The sequence below is a fragment of the Vanacampus margaritifer genome, chromosome 20, assembly GCF_051991255.1.
Source record: "Vanacampus margaritifer isolate UIUO_Vmar chromosome 20, RoL_Vmar_1.0, whole genome shotgun sequence".
Classification (NCBI taxonomy): Eukaryota; Metazoa; Chordata; class Actinopteri; order Syngnathiformes; family Syngnathidae; genus Vanacampus; species Vanacampus margaritifer.
In genome coordinates this window covers 11839238-11864117 of record NC_135451.1, presented here as the reverse complement: position 1 = coordinate 11864117, position 24880 = coordinate 11839238, and the positions used below count along the sequence as shown (strand labels likewise).

Sequence of the window (24880 nt, the reverse complement as noted above, 5' to 3'; positions counted from 1 at the left end):
TTTGTCATTTTATTATATGAATATTGATTATGAACTGCTTCAAATGATGTACTGCATGTAGCACAGTTGTGTGCTGTTATATTGCATTTTTTGTATAGTGTTAAAGAGTGGAATAAGACGAGTAAGTCCCCACTGAGTGAATGAAACCATACTCGCAAGGACTATATGGTTCAAGATGGGAATAAAGTATTACACGGGACATCAGAATTTTTTTCGTATTTATATAGACAAGTGGATGAAAGAAGTTTCTCTAAACCGTGTTGATGTTATTACATTACCATGTCATCAAACTCTCAACTAATGAGCAATGTGTCAAAAAGTATTTACGGCTCAGCGCCACCAAAAACCACTTCAAATCCGATGTATCCCCTTTTAGGTAATAGCATTACCTGGCACGTTGGGAAAAAGTAGAACTCCAACGGCCGACAGTGCTTCAACAATACACACTTGATGCGATAATTATCAGTTCTTCATACATCCCATCTGGGCGCTGTCAACAAAGGGGTGACGAACGACGGCACAGCTGCCCAAGACTGCCGTCAGCCACATCAAACGCGGGTCTCATGAGGCGGCGTGTTGTCACAAGCATTGCAGACAATTAGAACGTCAGTAGCTGAAGTAGCTAAAAAGTGTCTTTTTTTTTTTTTAGGCTGGATTACAAGAATGGTTTGCCCTTTTGATGGACAAATGCTATGAATGTTAACTTGGCAAACATTGGTGGATGTGTACATTCCATTTCCGTGGAAAAGATAAGATTCTTCACATTCCCAGGTAAAAGGAAGAATGTATCGCTACCACCACTTATGCATTTGGTTATCATGCTGAATGATGACCAGAGTGTACAGGTCTCGGGGGAGAAAGCAGTGTGATATACAGGGTGTCCATAAAGTCCCTTTACCATTTAAAAAATGTATTAAAAATGCAATTGATTAGATATTTTATTCAGATTTGTTCTATTGTATTCAGTGTTTAAAAAAAACACACACACAGTGTTTATCATTACTAACCTTAAGCAAAGGATTACTGATGCCATTGCCACAATTGATGAGGCTATGCTACAGCGAACATGGCAAGAAATCGAGTACCGTCTTGATGTGCTCCGTGCAACTAATGGGTGCCCATGTAGAAGAGGTAAAAAAAAAAAAAACTTTAATAAACGCCGAATACAATAGACAGGGATGTGATTTGACCAAAGTGAAATTATCTGAAAATTTAGCCGGGGGCCTGGGGGCCGTTGGCACCCAGCTAGGTCCGGGGTGGGGTGGGGTGCGGGGGGGTCAAGGGGGGCGGAGCTCATGGGTTTTCCGTGTTTTTAAGTACTTTCAATGCACTCACATGACAAAGAAATAGACAAAACAACAGCATACATTTTCAATGTATATTGAACTATCCCATATAAAATGGCAGTTTTAGTCAACTCAAAATCAGTCACATTCAAAAACATTGGACTGCCTTTGCTTTTAAAAACTATCACTGAGAATATCATCATATCTAACTAATGTGATTACTAAGTTAACACATAAATAATGTTGAAGAGTTCAAATTTCATGAACAAATAATTGTATCATGACCAAATGAAAAGTAACTCATATTAGAGCATAACACAAATGTCTTTGTTATAGCAGAAGATGTTATCTGTCGGAGTCATGTGCATACACAATGAAATACAAAAAAGAAAAAAAAGAAAAAAAAAATCAAGATTTTTTTTTGGGGGGGGGGAGATAAAAAAAGCGTAATTCCGCGAATTAGCGGAAAAATCACATCCCTGAATAGAACAAATCTAAATAAAATATCTAATCAATTGCATTTGTAATACATTTTTGAAATGGTAAAGAGACTTTTTGGACACCCTGTATATTGTTTAGACAAATTATTTTTAATTGCATAATTTTCATACATTTATTTATTTACTTAGATACCTGAATGTCCCCCATGATAAAACTGCTGAACCGTTCGGAAACTCCCCAAATTCCCGATGGCCCACGCCTGCTGTCGAGTCTATTACATACGGAGAGAATTTCCTGAATTATCCGCCACTGTGTGCGCTTTCACAAAGCGACAGTGCGTTCCCCCATGAGATCTTCAGATGTGCGATGACATCAGTGCTCATGTCTGGTGTGACACAAAATAAAATAGTCAGGCGGTGGCCATTCCAAACGAACTTTGTATTTGGACGAACTTTGTATTTGGACAAACTTTGTATTTGGACAAACTTTGTATTTGGACAAACTTTGTATTTGGACAAACTTTGTATTTGGACAAACTTTGTATTTGGACAAACTTTGTATTTGGACAAACTTTGTATTTGGACAAACTTTGGGAAATCAAAGGCATTTTATTCCGCCATACGAAGGTCTCCCGTTTGCATCATTCTGGGGTCATCAGCGTGGCATAATAAGTTACGCAGCACATGAAGACTCAGCTACTGTCGTACTTTTATCATTTGTTTTATATTTACGGTCTGCAATGGCTTTTTAAAAGCAACATTTACAACCGTTGAGACTGCGTTAGCGATACACTACAGAGTGTTCCAACTTACATACAAATACGGGATAGGTCGCCGCCATAAGGACCCCCCCCTGTATCTGAAAGACTCAGCAATTGTTTAACCAGTAAGATAGATGAACAAGATGGGGAAAAACAGTCCCCGGCACAATGATTCAACTTCCTTCTGACTTCTCACTTCCTCTCTCGCCAGTTCTCCTCCAATGGAGTGGAGGTAAGAAATGTGGCTCAAATTAGAGTTTCCGCTCACTTGGGGGAGGCAGAGAAACAGGAAAACAGAGGGAGGGGACAGAGCAACTTCCCCTCAGTTGACAAAAAAATACAAGTTCGTTAGCTGGGCTAATCTCTTCGGACAACAACCGGGGCGCCGTGTAAAATGTTCGGCGGAAGGCAGAGAGGAGCCACTCGGCAGATACAAGCTTGAGATTACAGAAAAAGGGTGTGCGACAAGTAAGGCTGTAAAAGATCAACAAGCCAATGACATTCCTCTGATAAGTTAGCGAGGTGCAGGAGATTGGGGGGGTGTATTTCGATGGATGGCACCCGACACAATGACTGCCCTGTTCGACGTGAGCAGCGATAGCTCATGACCGGCGGGGTGGTGCGTGGGGGTCCCCCTCCCAGAATGAACTCGCACCAAAAGGAAACGGGGCGTCTTGAGATATATCCCAAACAAAAAAGTGGCGCGAGGGTCTTCACCGACAACAATTGTATCTGTGAAGTTGCGGGACACAAGGGGGGTGGGGGGGGGGGGGGGGGGCAAGGTCGCGAGGGAGAAAAAAAAGCGGGATTGCAGTGTACTTAAAAGCAAGAGAGACAGAAGGATAGCTGAGGCAATTACAGGCTTCAGCTTGGGCAGCAGGCTTTTCAAGGGAATATCTACCCAGTGTGTGTGTGTGTGTGTGTGTGTGTGCGCACGCGCGCACAGACCCCCCCTCTTTCCTCTGTTCTGCCAACACATATTAGCTCAATCACAAAGATCTGTTTCTAAGAGGGAACTTGCCTAACAAAGATTTAACGGTGTGACAACCAATAGAGAAAACCCGGTCAAACCACGCACAGCTAGAAAGGCCAAGAAACCAAACCAAAACATTAAAAAAAAAAAAAAAGTTAAAAAAGGACCCCCGCGCATGATAAGTAAAGTATAGAACTCACGAAAGAAGTGTTTGAATAGGTTAGCCATGTCCATTTTTGGCTTGCCGCCGCCCGCCTCGCCTCTCGGTATCCGTCTCCCGGCTGCTCTTCCTTCCCACTGCAGCTGTAGAGTTATTCCATGTGAACACCCAGAGAGCTGGCGCTTGGGGGGGGGTGGAGGGGGGGCCGCCCACTCTCCGGACCATGTGACCATGGAGGAGCCAATCAGAGCAGGAGCCGGGGAGGCCCTCATGTTGAGGGGAAGAAGGAAGGAGGAGGTATGGGGGGGTGGGGGGGGGTAGTTGTTTTAAGTCAGAAGAAAATGAGATGTAAAGACGTAAAAAAAGGAAGGAGAGGAGCTATTTTTGGGAAGTGGATTTTAAAAATTCAAAGTAAATGTTTTCCTCTGGGGGTTGGCGCTACCAACTGGGTGATTCATGCACTGCTCACCCATCACATGACTGCAGTTTGTAAAATTTGACGAGCCCTCTCCTACACACACACCAAAGCGGCTCATACCCTTACGCATTCTTTCAGGAGGATGACACCACTCCACGCCCAAACAGAGACTTTCTTTGTTGCTTTTTTCCCCCCTTTCTTTTTTATAAATATATTTTTTTCCCACCCACTTGTTCATAATGCAAAAAAAAAGTGGTAATCATCCACAATTCTCCGGTTAAAATGTTCTTGAATCCACTAATAGATCAGGGCGGCGTATTTACAAACTCCTTATGACTGTAATTATAATTTCACAAGCCGCGCCATGCTTTTCAGCTCATGTTTCGCATTAGGCCACGTTTACTGGATGTAAACCTGAGACCTGACTGTGTCTTATGGTGTGTCGCCCCGTGCAGCTGTTCACCTGCGCTTAGCTCACGAACCGATGCCCGTGGCAGGTGGGGAGTCATGACGAGGCTCGTGTTGCACATTTACAGCCAAGCTTCCAAGTGCGGCAATAAAACAATCACATGCTTGTAAATTAAAAGGTCATTGGAAAGGGCAGCATTAAATGTGCAAGTCATACCCACCTCAAATATCACCTCAATCGTTTTTTTTTTTGGGCTGTTGCCATGCAACCAGGAAGACAATGTTCCCATAGTTTGAAGATAAGAAATTTGCACGCACTGCAGCGAGAGATACCATTCGAACCGCAGAATGCTTCCTCTGTATCGTTCATGGAGTAGTCGATCGGGCAATACGCTGCCTTTGCCTTTCACACTTAATGAAGGCAACTGTGTGTGTTTTTACACAGCGACGTAACAACATTGCTTTCGACGTGACAAGGCAAGAGATGTGAAATGAAAAATGTATACAGTATTCTGCAAGAAAAAAAAAACACAGCACACCACACACACACACCTCCATTTCCAATCAGAATTCTTCCTCCAATGTATACACAAGGATGTGATTTGACCAAAGTGAAATTATCTGAAAATTTAGCCGGGGGTCTGGGGGCCAGGTCCAGGGCAGTGCCCTGGTGGGGGGACAAGGGGGGCGCAGCCCCCCGGAGCTCATGGGTTTTCCGTGTTTTTAAGTGTTTTAAATAGACAAAACAACAGCATAAATTTTCAATGTATATTGAACTATCCCATATAAAATGGCAGCTTTAGTCAACTCAAAATCAGTCACATTCAAAAACATTGGACTGCCTTTGCTTTTAAAAACTATCACTGAGAATATCATCATATCTAACTAATGTGATTACTAAGTTAACACATAAATAATGTTGAAGAGTTCAAATTTCATGAACAAATAATTGTATCATGACCAAATGAAAAGTAACTCATATTAGAGCATACCACAAATGTCTTTGTTATAGCAGAAGATGTTATCTGTCGGAGTCATGTGCATACACAATGAACTACAAAAAAAAAAAAAATCTGATTTTTTTTGGGGGGGAGATAAAAAAAAAAGCGGAATTCCGCGAATTAGCGGAAAAATCACATCCCTGTATACAAAACAGTGATCCAGAAAACAGGCCGATTATTCCCTTCTTGAGCAAGTGTCAAAGAGACTATTGGCATCTTTTAAAGAAATACACATTGCACTTAACTAAAGCCACATTTTCACAAAAATGCTTTGGTCCAGTTTGGTACACGTTATTTGGCATTTCTAATGTAAAGAGGCTGAAAATATCTGACAAACTGGTCCACTTTTCAGTACTTTTCAGCAACCCTTTGCTTGGTTGCCGAGTCTGCCGACTTGCAGGGGTTCGCTTTAAGGGTCCGTTTGCTGATTGGTTCACAGAATTGCCTTTGTACACTTCAAAAGACAATCAAAACAAATCAATGTATACGGCAGTTCTATGCATTGTCTCTCTGGTATGGTGGTACACTTTTTACAGTGTGTAGGTAGCTCATCCGGCCTACACATCCTGATGTGGACACGCAAGACTCAGCAGGTTGAAATGTACCACTCTTTCTGGGTCTAGTTTTCATTCAGAACAGTAAGTGAACCGGACTCTGGAATAAAGACACCGAGGCGAAAAGGAGTCCTTACTGCAATGCTATCACAAAAGTAGAAGCCACACAAAGCTGCTACGAAAGCGGGTATGTGGGAATGCAGGTACGACAATGTTTTGGGTTAAGACAAGGGAACGTGTAACAAGGTGTAAAAACAAGATCTTTACCCAGCGTGTCTTTGAGGTTCTTGACAATTGAAGCCTTCCTGGCACTGTTTTTCCTCTCCACGTAGTTGGACGGCACAAAGCCCGTTTTGTTGGTGGCATTCCGGACCCTCCACCAGGACTTGGAGTCGTCAAGAAGCCAGAGGCGCTCGTTCTTCTTGATGTCAAGCTCCTGGTCCTGCTGGGCCATGTAATCAAACTTGGCGATGACAATCACTTCTTCCGTCATCTTGCACAGCGGGAACTGGAGAAGAAGAGAAGGAATTGATGTAAGTATTTTAAATTCTCTAACGTTAGCTCAAATTGCAGGACTTGAATGAACTAAATGACAGAACGTCGTTTCTAGAGGTCACCAATGTTTTAGAGTCACCAAGAAACAACTTATTGTGGTAATAACTCAAACTGGGCCAACTCGTGCATTGCTACATTTCAAATAGTAACTTGAGATTCGAACAAACATGGGGTTAAGAGGCTTTTAAGAAAAGCAGTTTGCCTGCAGGGGAACAATAATAACACTAACAAAGAAACAAGCGCTCCCAATAATAAAACTTTCACCAACAGAATCTGAGAAAAAGTGACTGGGATGGTTGCAAAGAAAAAGGTTATGGAAAGAACTGCGATATTTGGATTTTGTTGTAATACTCTTGAGAGAGTGCTTGCCAATTTGGAGAGTCACGTGTTGAACAAATATTTGGCTACCTACAAATCCATAACTTCAATGTCCTGTTCTGTGCAACATAAACAGCAGAACTACATTTAAAAGGTGTGACTGAAATGGTTGAAATGTACCTGCACCGCATCAACGCTGTCGAATTCAAGGGCTCTGGCACGTCCAGTGTTTCCCACAGATTTGAAATATATTTGGGTGAGTGGACTCCGGCGGCTAGGTTTACAAAAAATTGGGCAATTTTTCACTTCATATCGTGCATTCTAGTGACTAAAAATGTTGATAACACAATACTAAGTGACAGCATATTTTTTTGCACTTATTTTGAATTAAAATAAAAAATAATAATAACAATATAAATAAAATATCTCATGTCATATCTAACGTTATATACGGTATATCAGGGCGTGACACGTTTTTTTTTGTGAGGGGGGAGGGGGTTCCCAAATGTTTTAATCAAATTTTCTTGCAAACTACTTTGGTGACGGCCAGTTTACTTGGGTGGCCTTAAAAAGAAAAAGTTGCAAAATGATGCAATGAGATTTTAAAATGACGACTTTCTATCGAGTTCCCCTTTTTGGATGAATTTGGATGACATCCTCTATTTTCCGTTCTTGAGTGAGTGTTACAGGCATAAACTGCAATACAGTGGAGTGCAGAAGAGCAGAATCGCTGCCAGCCACTAGTGCCAAAGTTTGTTCTCTGCAGCCATTTTTTCGCTGGGCAAAATGATTTGTTTGTTGAAACAACAACAGTAAAAAAAAAAGAGTATTGTTTGCATCTTTCAACACAAGATGTTGCCAAAGAAATCCAAAAGAACTGCTATTTTCTGATCTTGAATAAAAGCTGTGTATGTGAGTCAAGTCTTGCTTCATTAGGCAGGGATGTTGCTCATCACAAGAACAGCAACACTCCTCAGGCATGATACAAGTGTGTCACTACAAGCCTCTGAAAACAAAGAGCAACATTCAATCACTGGTCTTATGACAAATTCCACTATTAGCGCTGTGCTAATGTGAAGAGTTTGGTTAGCGCTGACGAGAGCGAGGAGGCGTCAAAGTGGCTTTTTGGCAGCCCCAAAGTCATGAGATGGTTGTCGGTTCTACCTCTAACCTCCGGACTGACTTATGGAACCAGACGCTGACCTCATTGATCGGGAGCTCTTGGTTTGGTTTTCATTTGGGAGGCGCTGGTGTTGGGGTCTAGGTTTCAACTGCAGCTGGTGCTGGGACTGACCCAGAACATGATCCTTGGCAAACACGAGGACCACAGGGAGCTAAACCAATTTTCAGGGTGATTAGCCACGAGTGGTCATATAAATAAATAATCACAAGTTGAGCCTTCTACCAGACCTGTAGTAAGTGTTGAGACATTTATAATTTGGGAAATGACAGTCAAAGGATCACAATCTGCTAAATTCAAAATATACAGCATTGTACAAATTTGTCCTTTGTTTACGATACCAATATACGTTTTAAGTTAAGATCAGATTCATACCCCAAATCTCCAAAAAGGCAAGTGCCCAGGAAACATGCAGATACTCGTGTTGGGGTTTGAACCCAATGTTGTATTTTGTGCATCGTGTGCCGCTTCTCCTCTTCTCTTACCACATCCCTTCGCGTCATTATCAGATAACATTTTTGTCTTCTCTTTATAAACGGCAAGTAATGGATGGATTGGAAACAAAGTTCTACTTCCAGTCGGCACCTCAATCTTACTTCTCTTGAGCTATTGAGGCCCCTTGCTGGTGCGCGGGGCGGCTCAACGCTAACTGCACATTAACTCTGCAGTGACTTGCAGATGTATGGGAGGATCAAAAAAAAAAAAAAAAAACTGCCGACAGATGCTGCAAGCTAATCGCTCAGCTGCACAACGAGCCAAGGCCGCTTCCCAAGCCAAAGCCCTAAAACACCAGGGCAGACGGGTCAAACTGCTCGAACGGTGTCACATCCACAGTCCATTTGCCACACACACAGACTGTAAACTATGACCCAACCCCACCCTCAGGCTTTATTGTACTAATCTACCCAAGTCCCCCCCCCCCCCCCTTTGCAGCTTTCGTGACTAAAAGACACACTTACTTTTTCTTTCCACCTTTTTGTTTTTACATCTCAAAATAGTACGCCTGAAATTGGGTCAACTGAGAGTGCAATACCACCCCCTTTTGGACAATTTCCTGCACGGAAACTTGTAAAAAAGCTGCTGTGTGAGGTTGTATTTATTCAGAAAGGTATGCTGATGAGGGGAAACCAGGATTTGCCAAGTATGAAGGGCAGTAGGTCCTTACTTGGGATGCAGAGTCACAAGTCAGTGGTCCAAGTACAATAAATAACCTTGGACTTTTGCCACACACACACACAAAAAAAAAAAGTAATTATATAGGTGTGCTAGAAAAGCAGTCTGAAAATAACACGGTGAAGATTGTACAGTTGAAACAGGACTTGCAGGCTTGTTTTGTGGTCAAGGTCAACATGGGCGGCCAGGCCACATGGGACGGTGGGAGGGGGGGGGGGGGGTCAAGTGTGGTGGCAAATGAAGGGTTTTCCGTATTTAAGCGTGGCTCTCATTTATGTTTTTTTTTTTGTTTGTTTTCTTTTTTTTCCCAGGAGAGCTCAGTATTGTTCATTCGATTTGACATCATCATTGCTCTCCTTTTTTTAAAAAAAACAAACAAATTAATTAAAAAAATTTAATAAATGTTTTTTTTTAAATATATATACATATACACACACATATATATATATATATATATATATATATATATATATATATATTTTTTTTTATGTGGGTGAGAATGTGTATGTGCGTGTGTGTGTGCGTGCATGCGTGCGAGTGTGTGTGTATTCATCAGTTCACCTAAAGCCCATTAAAAAAAAATCCCATACTAATAATATAATATAATAATAAATTGCCAAATGCAGAAACATCAATGTAAGTTGTCACGATGTAGTGGCTCTCGCTAACAGACAGAATTAAGCAACCAGAATTAGGTTAAAAAATTCTATATACGTAGACCATGTTTATGGCTCTGATTTCTGACTTTCAATCTATTAAAAAGAATGAATATGAACACACACACTCGCACATACACATTATCATCCACATACAGAAAAAAAAAAAAAGGAGAGCAATGATGATGACATGTCAAATCGGTAAAATTACCGAATGAACAATCTGAGCTCTCCACAAAAAAAAAAAAGGAATGAATATGGGGGCACCCTTGCTTCTTTTCACAAGATCCACTAAAGCATCACTTCCTGTCACCTGACGAAAGCAAAAAATCAGCTGCACTTTTTACATGTCGTGTGGCAAAGCTCGCAGTGAAAGCTGACCGAGGTCAACCATCTACTGTCGTGATGGCAGCTGCGGGTCAAAGGCGGGTCAACCATGGAGATTATCATTAATCCACTGGTGCTTGCAACTGTGCCAACAGCGCTCACAACTGGCATGCCGGTCGCCAAAACTGTACGTGAAAAGGGGCTTTTTGGTATGATTGAAATCGAAACCCCATGAAACATTTTTAACAAAGCATCCTTGCCATAGTCTGAAAATGTGGATACTTAACAAGGAAAATGACATCATCGTTACGTTGCATTTTGTAGAAAAGTATTTCAGAAAAATAAACCACAAATGACTGTTAGGTGGGCTACACGCATACCAATAAATGTGCCAAATTTGGGGATATTTTTGCTCTGTTCTTTGATCTGCTTGGATTTTCCAGCCATGGATGACAATCATGAATGTTAAACTTTGAACAGTTGTTAGGGTACACAGGAGAAAACAGACCTTCTTATCAAGTTTAGAAGCTGTGATACAAGATTTCTATTTGATAAGAGCTGATAAGTTAAACCACGCGCAAGTTATGTCACTCTGAAACGACGACCACATCCGGCAAACCCCGCAGCTGCAGACACAATCCGGTTGTCTCTGCAGGGTAAAACGATAGGCAAGCTCGTTAAAAGAGCAGCCTCGGTGTCTTTCTCGCAATCATGCATTCAGGGATGTGATTTAACCAAAGTGAAATTATCTGAAAATTTAGCCGGGGGTGTGGGGGCCGCTGGCACCTAGCTAGGTCCAGGGCAGTGCTCTGGTGGGGGGACAAGGGGGGCGGAGCCCCCCGGAGCTCATGGGTTTTTCCGTGTTTTTTAAGTACTTTCAATGCACTCACATGACAAAGAAATAGACAAAACAACAGCATAAATTTTCAATGTATATTGAACTATCCCATATAAAATGGCAGTTTTAGTCAACTCAAAATCAGTCACATTCAAAAACATTGGACTGCCTTTGCTTTTAAAAACTATCACTGAGAATATCATCATATCTAACTAATGTGATTACTAAGTTAACACATAAATAATGTTGAAGAGTTCAAATTTCATGAACAAATAATTGTATCATGACCAAATGAAAAGTAACTCATATTAGAGCATACCACAAATGTCTTTGTTATAGCAGAAGATGTTATCTGTCGGAGTCATGTGCATACACAATGAACTACAATTTTTTTTTTGGGGGGGGGGGGGGGGGAGATAAAAAAGCGGAATTCCGCGAATTAGCGGAAAAATCACATCCCTGTGCATTGCATCGGGAGCTCGAAAGAGAGAAGCCCGAACTCAGTATTGAATTTCACCAAATGGCCCCGAATGTCTTAAAACGGTTTTAGTCAAAAATGATGTCACAAGTAGGCCTAAAGCCTAATGGGACAAATATAGACCCATCTTGGTTAGGGAGGGTAGGGTGTTGGGGGAGGGGGGGGGGGTCGTAATGCTACACAGCTAGATTGCTGAGGCACTGACACAGCAACGGCATGAGCTCACAGGGGCAGACAGTAACCTAATCCCTGTGACAGCCTGCTAAAATCACAGGGCTCTCGCCTTCTGGAATGTGCTCTGTATGCGCACTCGCTCCCCTCTGGCACGGCGACACTTCCTGCGACTTACGGCGAATCCTCGATTGCCCGGCCGCAAGTCTCCTTCGACGTCCGAACGGCCTCGCGGAGGCGCGATTGAGCTCTTTTCACATGGAACCGCGGGTCTCATCGCGGCCCGTCCTAGATCGCTCCCAAAACAAAACGGCCGCATCACAAGCAAAGGGTCATGGGAGACTTCGGCGGGCCAGCTGTGAGACAGGAAGTGTGGACACGGGGGTGAGCGGATGATGGGAAAGTGATGCATTCTGACAGAGTGCAGGCTTGACCAGGCCACATGAAATCCGATTTTCTTTGTCTTGATGATGCAAAGTGGCGTTGTTTATGTGCTGCGGTTCAAATCTGGTTCAGGGCCAGTTGAGACCTTTACGCGAGCGCTCCTGTGAGCATATAAAAAAGTGTATTTCTTAATTCTCGAGCTGAGCAATAAGGCCGCACGTGACTGCGTGAAAGCAGTTGGCACCCCCCGGGATCAATGCCTGCAGTGGAAAATGGCGTACTGAGCAGACGGTGGGAATTCATCGTGATTGGAAACAGTGCTTTGGCCTTATTGTACAGAACAAACTTACAAGTTGTAAGTCATTTGTAGTTTAACTCATTCACTGCCATTGACGGCTATATACGTCAAAAATTAATTTGAACTATTTCTATTAGTTAATTTTTTCCCCACTTTTGTTAACAAGAGCTTGAAAACCCTTTTTTTATTGTACATTTAGAACAGATATAAAATGTGTGATTAATCGTGAGTTAACTAGTGAAGTCATGCGATTAACTACGATTAAAATTTTAATCGCCTGATGCCCCCAATTTTTAAGAATCTTTTTCTTTGCTTTAAATCGTGTCAGGCGATTCAAATTTTTGATGGTAATTAATTGCATGACTTCATGAGTTAACTCACGATTAATCAAAAATTTGATATCTGTTCTAAATGTACAATTTAAAAAAAAAAATCGAGGTTTTCATACTCTTATTAACAAAAGTGGGGAAAAATGTTAACTAATAGAAATAGTTTAAATGATTTCTTTTACGTCTACAGCCGCCAATGGCAGTGAATGAGTTAATTGTATGCAAATCAGACCGTGCCGTAGTCGATCATTAACCTACGCCAACGCAGTAGTGTAGCCAGAATGACAATAAATATTTGTATGGAATACACTTGCAAGTCCATACATATGGCAATGCATTGATACGCAGCTGCTGCACAAACTACCTTATTGTGTGACTCCTGAAATTTGTATCCATGGTATCAAGGACCCTGCCTAATCAACATCTTGAGACATGGACCATTGTTAGCATGCCCATCCCTGGGCAAATGCCTGGATTTCATCACAAACCACTCAAAGGAAAGAAGCAAATCGTTTCATTGCCACATTTTCACGTCCCCATTTTCACTTCCCTTTTCACTTCAACAGTGATGACCGCGAAGGAAGGATGTGTGAACTGGCCTTCATTTGATGACCTCATCAAATTTAACTCTGCCAACAAAAAGACAAAAGTCATATGACTTAATGTTTTTGCTCTTTTGGTGTTGGGCTACTTAAAACCCTGCTTCGTTAAAGAAGCCATAAATGACGCGCGTGACACCCAATCACTCTGCACGACGCATGTGCGCCTCTGAAAAATCACTCGTAAAACGGCGTGTTGATAATAGCAGACAGGGGTTGTTGAAATTAATACGCCGGCTTCCGACATTATGGCAAATACGAGCCCTCGGGTGCTGTCACAATGGGACTCAATAAGCCACTTGGGGAAAGGAAGTCTGCGAGAAACACGTGTTGGAACTTGTGTAAGAGTATCTCGAGAGCAGGAGGCATTCCAGGTTGCATGTTGGTGAAACAAAGCTCATTTCAACAGTCAACGCCGGGCAGACAGTTTGGCCACAAGCCTCCGATCGCTGCCACTATTTGTTAATCACGGAGGCCGTTCTCCATATGCAGTGTCATCGTGAAACTCGTCGTGACCACACATCCTCATTTTACCAAACGTGTTACAATAACAAGTCAATAAAGACAAACAAGTGACGAGAGAATATTTGAAATTTTCTGTGCACAAAAAATAAAATTATTAACGTGACAAATGTGTTGTATTGGCCTTTGAAAATCTGGTTTAAAAAACAACTTCAAAACTTCACGACATTAATGTACTTGGCCATGCCAAATTCAATTTGAATTTCTTATGGAAAAACTCAATTCAAGACCCTAATTAGCAAGTTGGCAAAAAAAGTTTAACATTTCAAAAGGGATGGACCATATATCTTTTCAACAAGGAAAATAATGAAGCTAAGCTATTCAAATTTGGACACAAACGCAGTAGTTAACTCTTTGACTGCCAAAAACGTTAAATAACGTTCAGTAAAATCCTATGGAGGAGTGCCAAAGACGTTAAAAGACGTTTGTTTCAAAACAGAGGTGAAACTAACGATTTTCTATTGTTGATTACTGAAAAACGGAATAAGGTAGAAACAAACTTTTTTTTTCTGATGAAAGATGAGAGTCCAATCTTTCATTTGGTAGTATGTGTGTTTCCATAGTCCAAACACATAATTTTCTGTGGACCTTGAAAGATCAGTCAAAATGCTTAAATTGACTGGCACCCACGGCATCCCTTTTCTGAACGTCTGGCAGTCAAAGAGTTAAAAATCATACTTTCTTGCCTCGCCTTACAGATGACGTTCGATTAGGATTATTAATATAAAAATGTGCCATCTGACCGTTTAGAGACGCCTCCATGCATGAAAGGCCTGTGGAAAATATCTGTTCCTTTGCTCAAGTGAAAATTAGGAAATGGTAGCATTCGGGTTTACAAAGAGGAGATCAAACAAAACACATGGCCGAAAAGGAAACTTTCCTAAGCCACTTAGTAGAGTAGTGCGGACTGTGGAAATTTTGAGGCACTTACGCTTTTTTTTTTTTTTTTTTTTTTTTTGTGGCTGTCACAAATAAGCACAGTTGGGACCGATCTTGGGTTGCTGGAGTCCCGACAGGAGAGGAGACGAGCACTGTCGCTCCATGGTCAGGAGCCGAGAGAACAGCTTAAAAAAAAAATATATATATATAAAATAAAAATAAAAACAGCCAAAGCCTAGTTGTCGTCAGAGTCAACACGGGCCTCTTGGTGAACGTGGATTGGGGTTCAAAATGGCCTCATCGCTGCAGTGTCAACACATCGAGCTGAATACAGCGTTCATGCAGTTATGAATTCTCCAAGTTATGAGAAAGTGAGTTATGTCAGGACTTGGCAGCCTAAGAAAACAACAATAAAAAATACAGCCGGGCGGGCCTCGACATTGAAATTCTCAGTGAGTTCAACCAAAATGTGAGTGCAAGTTTGACGTGCTTTTTGCTTTTGGATTTGTTTAATGTAACGAATTAAATAGTTCACTCGATTGGATATTATAGAAAAATTGATTTGGAAAAAATTCAGAAGTAAAATTTAGTATTCTATAAATCTTGGGCAGGAGGGAACGGTTTTAAATTTAAAAAAGTACAAAATGTCTCAAAAGAATCCGCTTTACCAAAACGCCTCAATGTGCAATTACAGATTTTTAAAAAAAAAACACACAAATGAGTCTCCAACATCCATGTGTGCGGTCTTCCTAACCTCCTGCAAGAACGTGTAAAGTCGACCAAATGTCCCTCACTCCCTCCTCAAAAAACTTAATGAGAGACTCACTGTGAAGAAGCCCGTCAATCAGTCAGACAAAAAGTACACAAACTGTACGATTGGGCAGACCCACCCACACTTTTTGATGTTTGGGCTTAAGCTGCAAGTGCAACAACATGCATCAAAATAACAGGCAAATATGATTACATAGCCTATATGAGTTTGGTGTTTGTGTTGTAACTTATGATGCATTTGGAGTGTTGCTAACGGTACGTTTTGGCTGGTGCTTCCGTATATGGATTTTATCAGTTTATTGTACAGACCTGTTGTCATTGCTTCTGACCAGGGACGGAAAATAACTGTGTACATTTACAAGTTTACTAATTTTCGTAACCAACCTTGAAAATGTATTTTCCCCAAAAACATCTGGCTTTTTTCCCCTTGAAAAATATCCAACTTTATTCTTGCAGTATTGCAAATTTAACTTCAAAACCACAGATTACATTTGTGTTGAAAAAATATAAAACTTTATTTTCAAAAAGTTACGACATAAATCAAGATAATCTTTTATTGTCTAAATATAAAACCATTTGTAATTTAATCTTAAAACCACACGTCTCCCCCCCTCCCCACAAAATATTTTTTAAAAATTGTACTTGGAAATATTCAACCTGATAGTTGTTATTACTTCAATATCGAAAAAAGTTTATTTGCTGCAAAATATACATGTTTTTCCGTGACTTTTTCTTGTAGAATTTCAAATGTAATCCCAAATATACATCTTTTCTCCCAAATTCACAACTTTACTCTAGTGATATAACGACCTCAATCATCAAAACATTAGTACCACCCCCCCCCCCCCATTTAATATATGCTTTAAAAATCGAATAATTAATGTAAAACAGGGCGTCTCAAAGTAGAAAATTCGAAGACATTCAGAGATGCTAACTGCCTTCTTGTCTTATCAGGGAAAAATTAAGACACCTTTAGTAAGCTTTAGGCAATTTAACCTGGACTAACTTTCACGTTACGTTGGTAAGATAACAATACAGGCGTTGTTTTTAAAAATAGGACACGTTTATGAGAGTCATGAGAAACTAGCCTCTGGTTAGCTACGTGGTGATGTAAGGTTACGTACGGTGAAGTGGAAAAAGAGCTAGCCTCGGGGCTTGTCTCGAACAAGCCTCACTGCGGCACCGCCGATTTTTGCAAGGCACGCCTTACCTTCTTCTCGCCGACGGCCACCTTTTTTCGCCTATCCACCCGTGCGTAGTGCTCCCCGAAACAGCCCGGAGACGTCGCCGGAGAGCGGCCAAGTTAGAGAATGCTCCACGTCAAGGGGCTACGTTAGCCGCCGTTGGAAGTAGCATGGCTGTGTATATCCAAGCATGTCATAGCTTATGCTAGGCTAACTAGCTAGCTTTACCGCAAGCTGTTCAGACGCCAAGTCCCGCCCACTCCTCGCGCCATTGGCCGGTTGTAGGAATGAACGGTTTTATGATTGGAAGACAGGTTTGCAAATCAAATGCATGACATCTGCTGATGTAGTATGCTGACGTCATGGTTGATGGTTTTTGGACACCATCATACTTATATGTTTAATTATTTTATTAACAAGTGGCTAAATAATAGTAAATGAAAGATTAATTAAACTATTTCACATTTCGATACTTATTACCCATTTTGTTTAATTTATTAAATAATTGTTTGGTTAATTTATTGTAAATGATCAAATAAAAAATATTAGTAATATAAACCAATTTACACATTACATGTACATTTTGAGTTTTATTTCCCTCAAAAAAGACATACAAGACAATTACTGTACTTTCTGTCAGGCCTCTCCTGGGAAATTATGTCACTTTTTAATGAACTACGTGTACGGAGAATAGAGTTGTATGCAGTGTGGGTTTGGAAGGTTCTGCAACCTGCTTGCAGGATGCAATCTGTTTCCTGTTCAAACAGATGGGGCCTCCTCCACATGTATTCTGAACTCTAAAAAAAGACTTCAGGTGAATGATTTCACTTTACATACTGTAAATACAGGTGTATGGCAATAAATTAGAATATGGCTTAAAATATCATGTAATTCAATCGTGCCGTTCAAATCGTTAGAACTCATTTGCAAAACAGAAATAAATGAACTTTTCTACGATTTTCTCATTTATTGAGAGGCACCTGTACATACACAACTGTCCAAATGTTTGGGGTAACCCAAACTATTTAATGTTTTCTATGAAAACACATATAAGCATACAAAATATTACATAACGTAGAAATGTACTTGATTTTTTGGGGGAAAGCACTTTTTTAAACACATGAATAATGTCGAGACCTGTTTTAGTTCTAAAAAGTATATGAGATCATGTTGTAAGACACTGAATTCACTGCAACACTACATTTAAATGTATGGCTTATTAAAAGTTAAATAAAAATGTTATATACATAAATAGTACATAATGTTTAAAAGGTTTAAATGCAAATATACTGTAGCCTACTTAAAAGCTAAATTCAACTGAACAAACAAATGTATTGCAGAAAACATATGCGTACCACACTTTGAAAATTATCTTCACTAGGGGGGGGTAAAAAAAATTCTTTCAAAAATAAGGACATATCTAAGTACAAAAAACAATGTACGGTACATTGGAGGTACATTTTTGTTCTCATGTTTATTCACCTTTTGGATTTGAGGTGATGAACATTGAAGGGCAAACATGCAACGTGACAGAATGTTTATTCCAAATTCAAATGAAGCGATGGCGTTAATCGTTACTGTGAATATTTAAAAACATAATTACTGTATAAACAAACAAATGTGTGTATGTTTGGTATTGTGGGAAAATATTTTTAAACATTCAACATCTGCAGCAGTTGAAAAAAAACATGGTGCGTGACATCCAGCTGCATAGTTGTCATAATGTACACCACTGATTTCATACGTAATTATTAACACGAGTTACTGCACTGAAGTGGGTGTTTAATAAAAAGTGAGTGGTTAGCGCCCTCTAACGGACATATTGGTAAGTACAATGTTCCTCAGGGACCGGAGTTCCTCTATTTACGACGCAGTACCGTTCCTACGGCGGCGACGTAATCTGAATGCAAGCGCCTTTTGTGAAATTTATTTTAACCACATTTATTGCACGTGAGGGGTGATGTCAGTTTAAGGTGTTTAACCATGATAGTTAGCCTCAAAATCTTTAATTTTAGATATTTAATCTTGGTTAGAATTACTTTTGCAGTGTAATCAGTAATCAAGGATTAACGGTTCATTTAGCTTTTCATTGCATTTTCTCTGTCATATACATGAGATGTCAGTTGTTTTTTCTTTGGCTTTGCGTTTTGGGAACAAATCTTAAACCTATGACGATGACCAATGAATGTATTCTTCTCAAACTGTCGAATGTCATGACCGCCGTATACCAAGGATGCTCTGTATTTCAGTTGATCACATTCCCTCTGGGAAATTGCACAAACCGTCTGACTCAGCAGGCTACATGAGTCACTCGCCTGTGTAATAACAGATGCCACATGTTATCATCAGAGGGCAGGCTAATTTAATAATGGCCTCGGGGAACAAGTTTTCAACGGGTTTGAAAGCAAACAGAAGCACGTTGACGTAAAAATAAGCGTTGCGGAGCCTGCGAGGTGCAAATGCGAACAGCATTTGTAAACTACAAACCAACGGCAAATGCAGTGAAACTAGTGAAATTATACTGTTTGTCGTTTAACCCCAATTGAGTGAGGAAATGTGCTTCAGAAGTCAAACAAATCCATCATCGTTTAGGATATTAGGCTTTTTATTTTTATTTTTATTTTACCCCACACATTTGCCTCTCCTTCCATAAGTAGAAGCAAGCAGCCGATCAACACATAGAGCGACGCAAAAGAGGAGACTGCCAAGTGATCACCAGAGCGCATACACTCACTGGTGAGATTCAAACATCTACACCGCATACACTTGCCGGTGAGATGACAAGAGCCAGCCACCAAACGCGCTGAGTGCTGCCCGGAACAGAAACACTCGCTGGTGTGACTTGGCCTGCTGTTACGCGCACACTTACTGGTGAGATACAAACTTCGCTAACGCATACACTTGCAGGTGAGATAAGAGCCAACCAGCCGAGCAACGTGGAAGAAGTTAATGGCTGAACGATGGTTGCAATGCCACACTAATGAGAACAGGTTACATACACTCACAGACTATATCTATCCTTTTGCAATGCATACACTTGCTGGCGAGATGACGAGAGCCAGGCCACGAAGCCTCGCCCACTTGTAGTCATGGTAACAGACATGTTATTAAGACACCTGGGAAACGTTTTAAATTGTGGGGGAAATGCATAATACGTCTCCTTTAATACACCCAAAAACTTTTTTACCATTTTGTCTGTCATGCCAACAATTTGACATGAATGTTTCAGAGGTGGGGGGGGGGGGGGGGCCACCGTATCACATTGTTTTAATTTCACATACAAATATTAAGACATTAGTTACATGACTGTCACTCTTCCAACGACTGACACGACGTTACAAAAAAATCATCTTAACAGCACAAACATTCTTTGAATTGCACAACCAAGCAAACACTGTAAACCAGGGGTTCTCAAACTTTTGGGTCCAAGGAGACCTCTTCACAATACAAATGCCAATTAAAATTTAACTTCATATGCACTCCTAAATGCCATGGGAATTATTTGTTTTTGAATATTGCAACCTGAATATTCTTAACCTGTTGAACAGAAAGGATTTAAACCAAATTCAATATGTATCCATTGTCGCTAGCTGACAGGCAGTACTTACACTAACAACAAGGCTGCGAATAAAGATGAGCTAGTTTACACGAGTAGACACTCATCGTGGTCAATTTGGCGATTTGTCTGCTATATTTAGCAACATTTCCAACCACTGTGTTGCTGTTCTGTGTTTTCATGTAGCATTTGTTTGATTTAACGGTTTAGATTAATCACGGTAGCATCTATGCTACTTTTTGTAAAATAGCATTTTGCATTATGCTACTTCATGTTAGCATTAAGCTAATTATATGATTTGGTGGAACACTTCGGCCTTTAAATGTAGAACGTTTGATTCCTATTTGTTTGGTTTGGAGATTCATGGTAGCATCTATGCTACTTTCCGTGAAGTAGAATTTTGCATTATGCTACTTTGTTAGCATTAAGCTATCTGACGTTTGTTATATGAAATTATATGATTTGGTTGAACACGGTAGTCTTTACAGTAAAATTCAACTGGGAGAGCTTCGAACAGGAATGTTGACCTCTTAGTTGGAGAACTGTGAAAAGTGAGAGGGTGCTAACGAATGCTTTAAAAAGTTGTTTTCAACAGGTTTAAGTCTGTTTCAATAAATTGTGGAAGGAGTAAAACGACAACAAAAATGTTTTTATTCATTTATTTTTTAAATAAATAAATAAATTAATTAATTAAATAAATAATTAATTAATTTTTTTTTATTATGGTCTCTGTATCGCAGTTTATCAGTGTAAAGGAATTTTAGTATGCTGGTTTAGTATGCTTTACGGTTTTATTTATTTTTTTAATGATACATTTCTCGCAAATTATGGAGCCCAGTTTGAGAACCACTGCTGTAAACAACAAAGACTAGGACGAAGGAGGCAAATCTCTCATTTGATGGGCGAGTCGAGGATCTCCTGGTAATCCTGCCGGATGGCCCTGCTCACCCGGTACAGCTTGAGCCCGGTGAGGGTGAAAACGCTGATCACGATGACCAGGCCGCCCACCACGTCGTACACCGACGGGATCATCCTCAGCACGATGAGCTGCAGGAACATGGCCACCACGATCTCCAGATGCTGCACGGTGCTCACTAAGGCCGGATGGAACTTGTTGAGGGCGTAGTAGACGCCCAGGAACGCCACGGTGGAGCAGATGCAGATCCCGATCAGATATCCCCAAGTCTCGCCATCCAGGGGGATGATGGGCTCCTGCATGACGAACATGGTGGACGCGCCCCACACCGTGCCCGTCCAGCCGAAGGTGAAGAGCGCCGTCCACATGCTCACGCGCTCCTTGATAACTCTGTAGACGATCATGGAGAGGGCGGCGGTCAGGCCGGCCATCACCGTCATGGTGTAGCCAAAAGCTTCCTTCCAAAAGCCCAGCCTGGACTTCTCCTCGTCCGCCACGTTGGGCACCATGACCAGGCACAGGCCGAACACGCTGCCCACCACCGTCACCACGTCCGTGTACGCCAGACGCTCGTCCAGCAACAGGAACGCCAGCACGGCGCTGAAGACGGTGGTGGAGGCGCGCCACATGATGGTGCCGTTGCTGGGCGGCACGATGGCGAAGGAGGTGTAGGCGCACGTGATGGAGATGACGTTGCACACGCCGTAGAAGAAGAGACGCAGCCGGTAGCCTTTGGGTCCGAAGGGCGCCTCCTGGTGGTAAAAGACCACCAGGATGGAGAGCACTTGGATCACCGAGCGGATGAAGAGCAACTCCAGGGAGGGCACCTTGGAGCGGTCCGCCGCCAGACGGGTAATCAAGGCCACGCAACCGTGAGCGACCGCCGCCCCGAAAAGGGCCATCCAGGTCACCCTGGAGGCCAGCACGTTGGCCTCGCCGAAGCTGGCTAACTGCCCGCCCACCCCCTTGTCCCGGGGGGCGCCGGGCGGCTTGGCCTGGGTCTCCATGGTTCCAAATAAAGTCCTCCCACCTTTGTTGTCAGTCACCAGCCTTTTTCCAACGTTAGCTTCGGCGAACGCGCCAAAGTCTTCAAAGGAGGGGGCGTCATCGTAACCCTCGTCGCCCGGCTGGGGGAAGTGGGTGGCGTACTTCACCGTCACGGCGTTGGGGTGAATCTTGACCCGCTTTTTGGAGCCGTACGGCAGCGAGGGTGACGACATGTCCATCTCTCTTCAAGAATCCAAACTTAAACCTGAAGAGAAAGTGAGAGGTCATTTGGATGCAGTTAAGATTTTTTTTTTTTGGAGTTAAGTGCAAATTTTATTAATTAATTAATTATAGGGTGCATCAAGACCATATAGGCTTGTCTAATAGAAAAAAGTTTAAATTCAGATCCATCGCTTGATAACATTTTTTTTTTATTTGAATTGATAGCCATTTTTTTTCCTATTAGCTCACTTCAAGTACACAAATAAAATAAACTTGTACAACTAATGCACTGTAATGTTTGCCCTCAAATGTGGCCAAGGAGAGAAAATAATTACATTATTGGGTTTAATTACATTTTTTAATCGCATTAAGTGTAATTTTATTATATATATTTATTTTCCCATTTTCAAAAAAATATTTAATTATAGGGTGCCTCAAGGCCATAGGCTTGTCTAATAGAAAAAAAGTTGACATTCCGATGCATCGCTTGATTCATTTTTTGCACTTCAAGTACACCACCGCTCAGATAAAATGGAAAATAAAAAATAAGAAAACTTGTGCAACTGTTTGTATGCCCTCAAATGTGGGCAAGGAGAGCCACAGTAACTGATGCACAATAAGTTGTGTGCTGAATTGGACAAAATAGTCAAACTCACTAATACAAAATGAGTGCGTAATTAGTTTTTATAAAAACAGTCTATTTTATTACATTTTGCTTTTTTATTATTATGTTTCTCACCTAAATCTGTGATTACAGCTTCACCTAATTAGCCCAGTCAAGAGCTACATTTGCATATTTCTTCACTTGTGTTCTTTGTGTGCACCCTCGCCCACACACAAAAAAAATAGCACAGCTGCTGACATACTTTATAAAATGATGCAAAGCGCATGTGTCAAACTCAACCAGATCCACCCCGCCGTCATATTTTTGTGGCCCGCCCCACTTTTTCCCCTGCCAAATGGATTTTTGTGTTTTTTTTGGGCCAAATTAGACACGTCCACCCATTTTCCATGACTAATCGTCAAAACGATCACCAAACTTTTGCTATATACTCCACCCAGATTAATAAACGAACACCTCTTTGATCGATTACCACTGAAAATGGAACACCAAGTTGTATAAATTTACAATTTAGTTTTATTTTCGCCGTAGTCATAATATTATGGTGTTGTATACAGTATATGCCATGCAGCCTCACGTAAGCAAGTGGTGTGAGGCTGATTCAGTGTGATGGGGGTTGACATTACATAACAGGAGCACACACACACACACAGATACACAACACCAATGTGGACCTTTATAGCATGGCAACGCTATGAGGTAAAACAGTTCAAAGGTTAAAAAGCTAATGAGACCCCCCCCCCCCCTCTCCCCTTCCTTTTACTTATTATCATTAATAATCCTCCTCTGTTCCTTTTAGAGCATCAAGACCACAAGGGGGCAGGCACAAGCTATAATTCGCTTTTTACAGTACAGTTCAGCTCATGCTTTATTAGAACGCACGTTGGCATTTATTTCACTGCTTGTAATAAATAGAATAAAAAGCCTTTTAGAGGAGTCAAAGAAAAATGCAGTGATTAAAATATTAGCCTGGTCGGTTTTCGATACAAACAAAAAGGATGCATTTGCTTTCTAGGAGGAGCCCGGAGTCAATTAAAGACACATTTTTCACACACAATTATCATCTTAATTGTTCGCTTTTGGATTTATTAGAGGATTTGGGGGGTGGGGGGTGGGGTATAAATAATAAAAGCCTTACCTTGCTTTCTTTAGACCGCTCCGGGTGTCATAAATTTGGCGTCATTTCTCTCCACAGCCATTTCTCCATCTTCAACCTCTCCGACGAGTGGAGCGGAACGCGCGCCTGAGACGAGGGAGGAGGAGGTGGTGGGGGGGGGTTGGGTCGCAGGGTGCGCGCTCTCGACGCTCCTCTTCCTCCTAAACGTGGCGCTCTTCAGGGATGATGACGATGATGAGGATGAAGCTGAGGGTCTGCTGCTGGTGATGCTGAGGATGAAGATGGAGGAGAGGGGAGGGCATCGGGGGCGGGCCTGGGGGGGAGGTGGTCCCTCCTTTTCGTCGTTCTGTGGCCGCGCCACATGTACCAGCTTGGCTGAGCTTTGGGGCGTGTTGATGACGAAGATGTGACGTAATTGCCTGATCAGTGGATTTTTTTTTTTTCCATTATAGTGGCCTTACTCAACTGCAGATGGGGAAGACCATCAAAAAGCAGGTCATATGTTTATTGTCAAGAAATATTGAGAGAAAAAAAAAAAGGAGGACTATTGTAGAGAAATGGACAGACTGCGGAACATAATGCTGCTGTTTTGGCTAGCAACCGCATTGGCATTGTGCATAGTACAGTATTTCTGAGCTGTTAATTTGGTAATGTGCAAAGTTATTATTTAATTGCCAATTATTGGAGTTTCAGACAAACATCCGCATACCAATAAAAATGCATCTAAATCTAAAAAATATGTTACCAAAAAAAAAAAAAAAAAAACATTTTCTTAATCGACTAACATGAACTAACTA

The 24880-nt window shown here is 41.4% G+C and overlaps 2 protein-coding genes across 3 annotated transcripts in view; both read right to left on the bottom strand.

The window, feature by feature from the left end:
• The window catches only part of nck1b (NCK adaptor protein 1b), a 28100-nt gene extending 11247 nt beyond the window's left edge, over positions 1-16853 (bottom strand). Inside the window, exons 1-2 of one of the 2 annotated variants that reach the window (XM_077554023.1) lie at positions 16690-16853; positions 6269-6509 (exon numbers count right to left, since the gene is read on the bottom strand). In XM_077554023.1, the coding sequence (XP_077410149.1) occupies positions 6269-6494 (226 nt within the window). In that variant the 5' untranslated portion in view covers positions 6495-6509; positions 16690-16853. Of the gene's footprint in view, positions 1-3660; positions 3869-6268; positions 6510-16689 lie in introns of those variants that run through there. The other variant, XM_077554022.1, reaches the window with a different exon arrangement.
• A 1265-nt stretch (positions 16854-18118) lies between these two features.
• Positions 18119-24538, bottom strand: slc35g2b (solute carrier family 35 member G2b). The gene is made up of 2 exons (XM_077554869.1): positions 24105-24538; positions 18119-22387 (listed from the first exon to the last, which is right to left on the bottom strand). Exon 2 carries the CDS (start codon positions 22359-22361, stop codon positions 21111-21113), a length of 1251 nt encoding a protein of 416 aa, XP_077410995.1. The 5' UTR covers positions 22362-22387; positions 24105-24538; the 3' UTR covers positions 18119-21110.
• Positions 24539-24880: the final 342 nt, after the last annotated feature.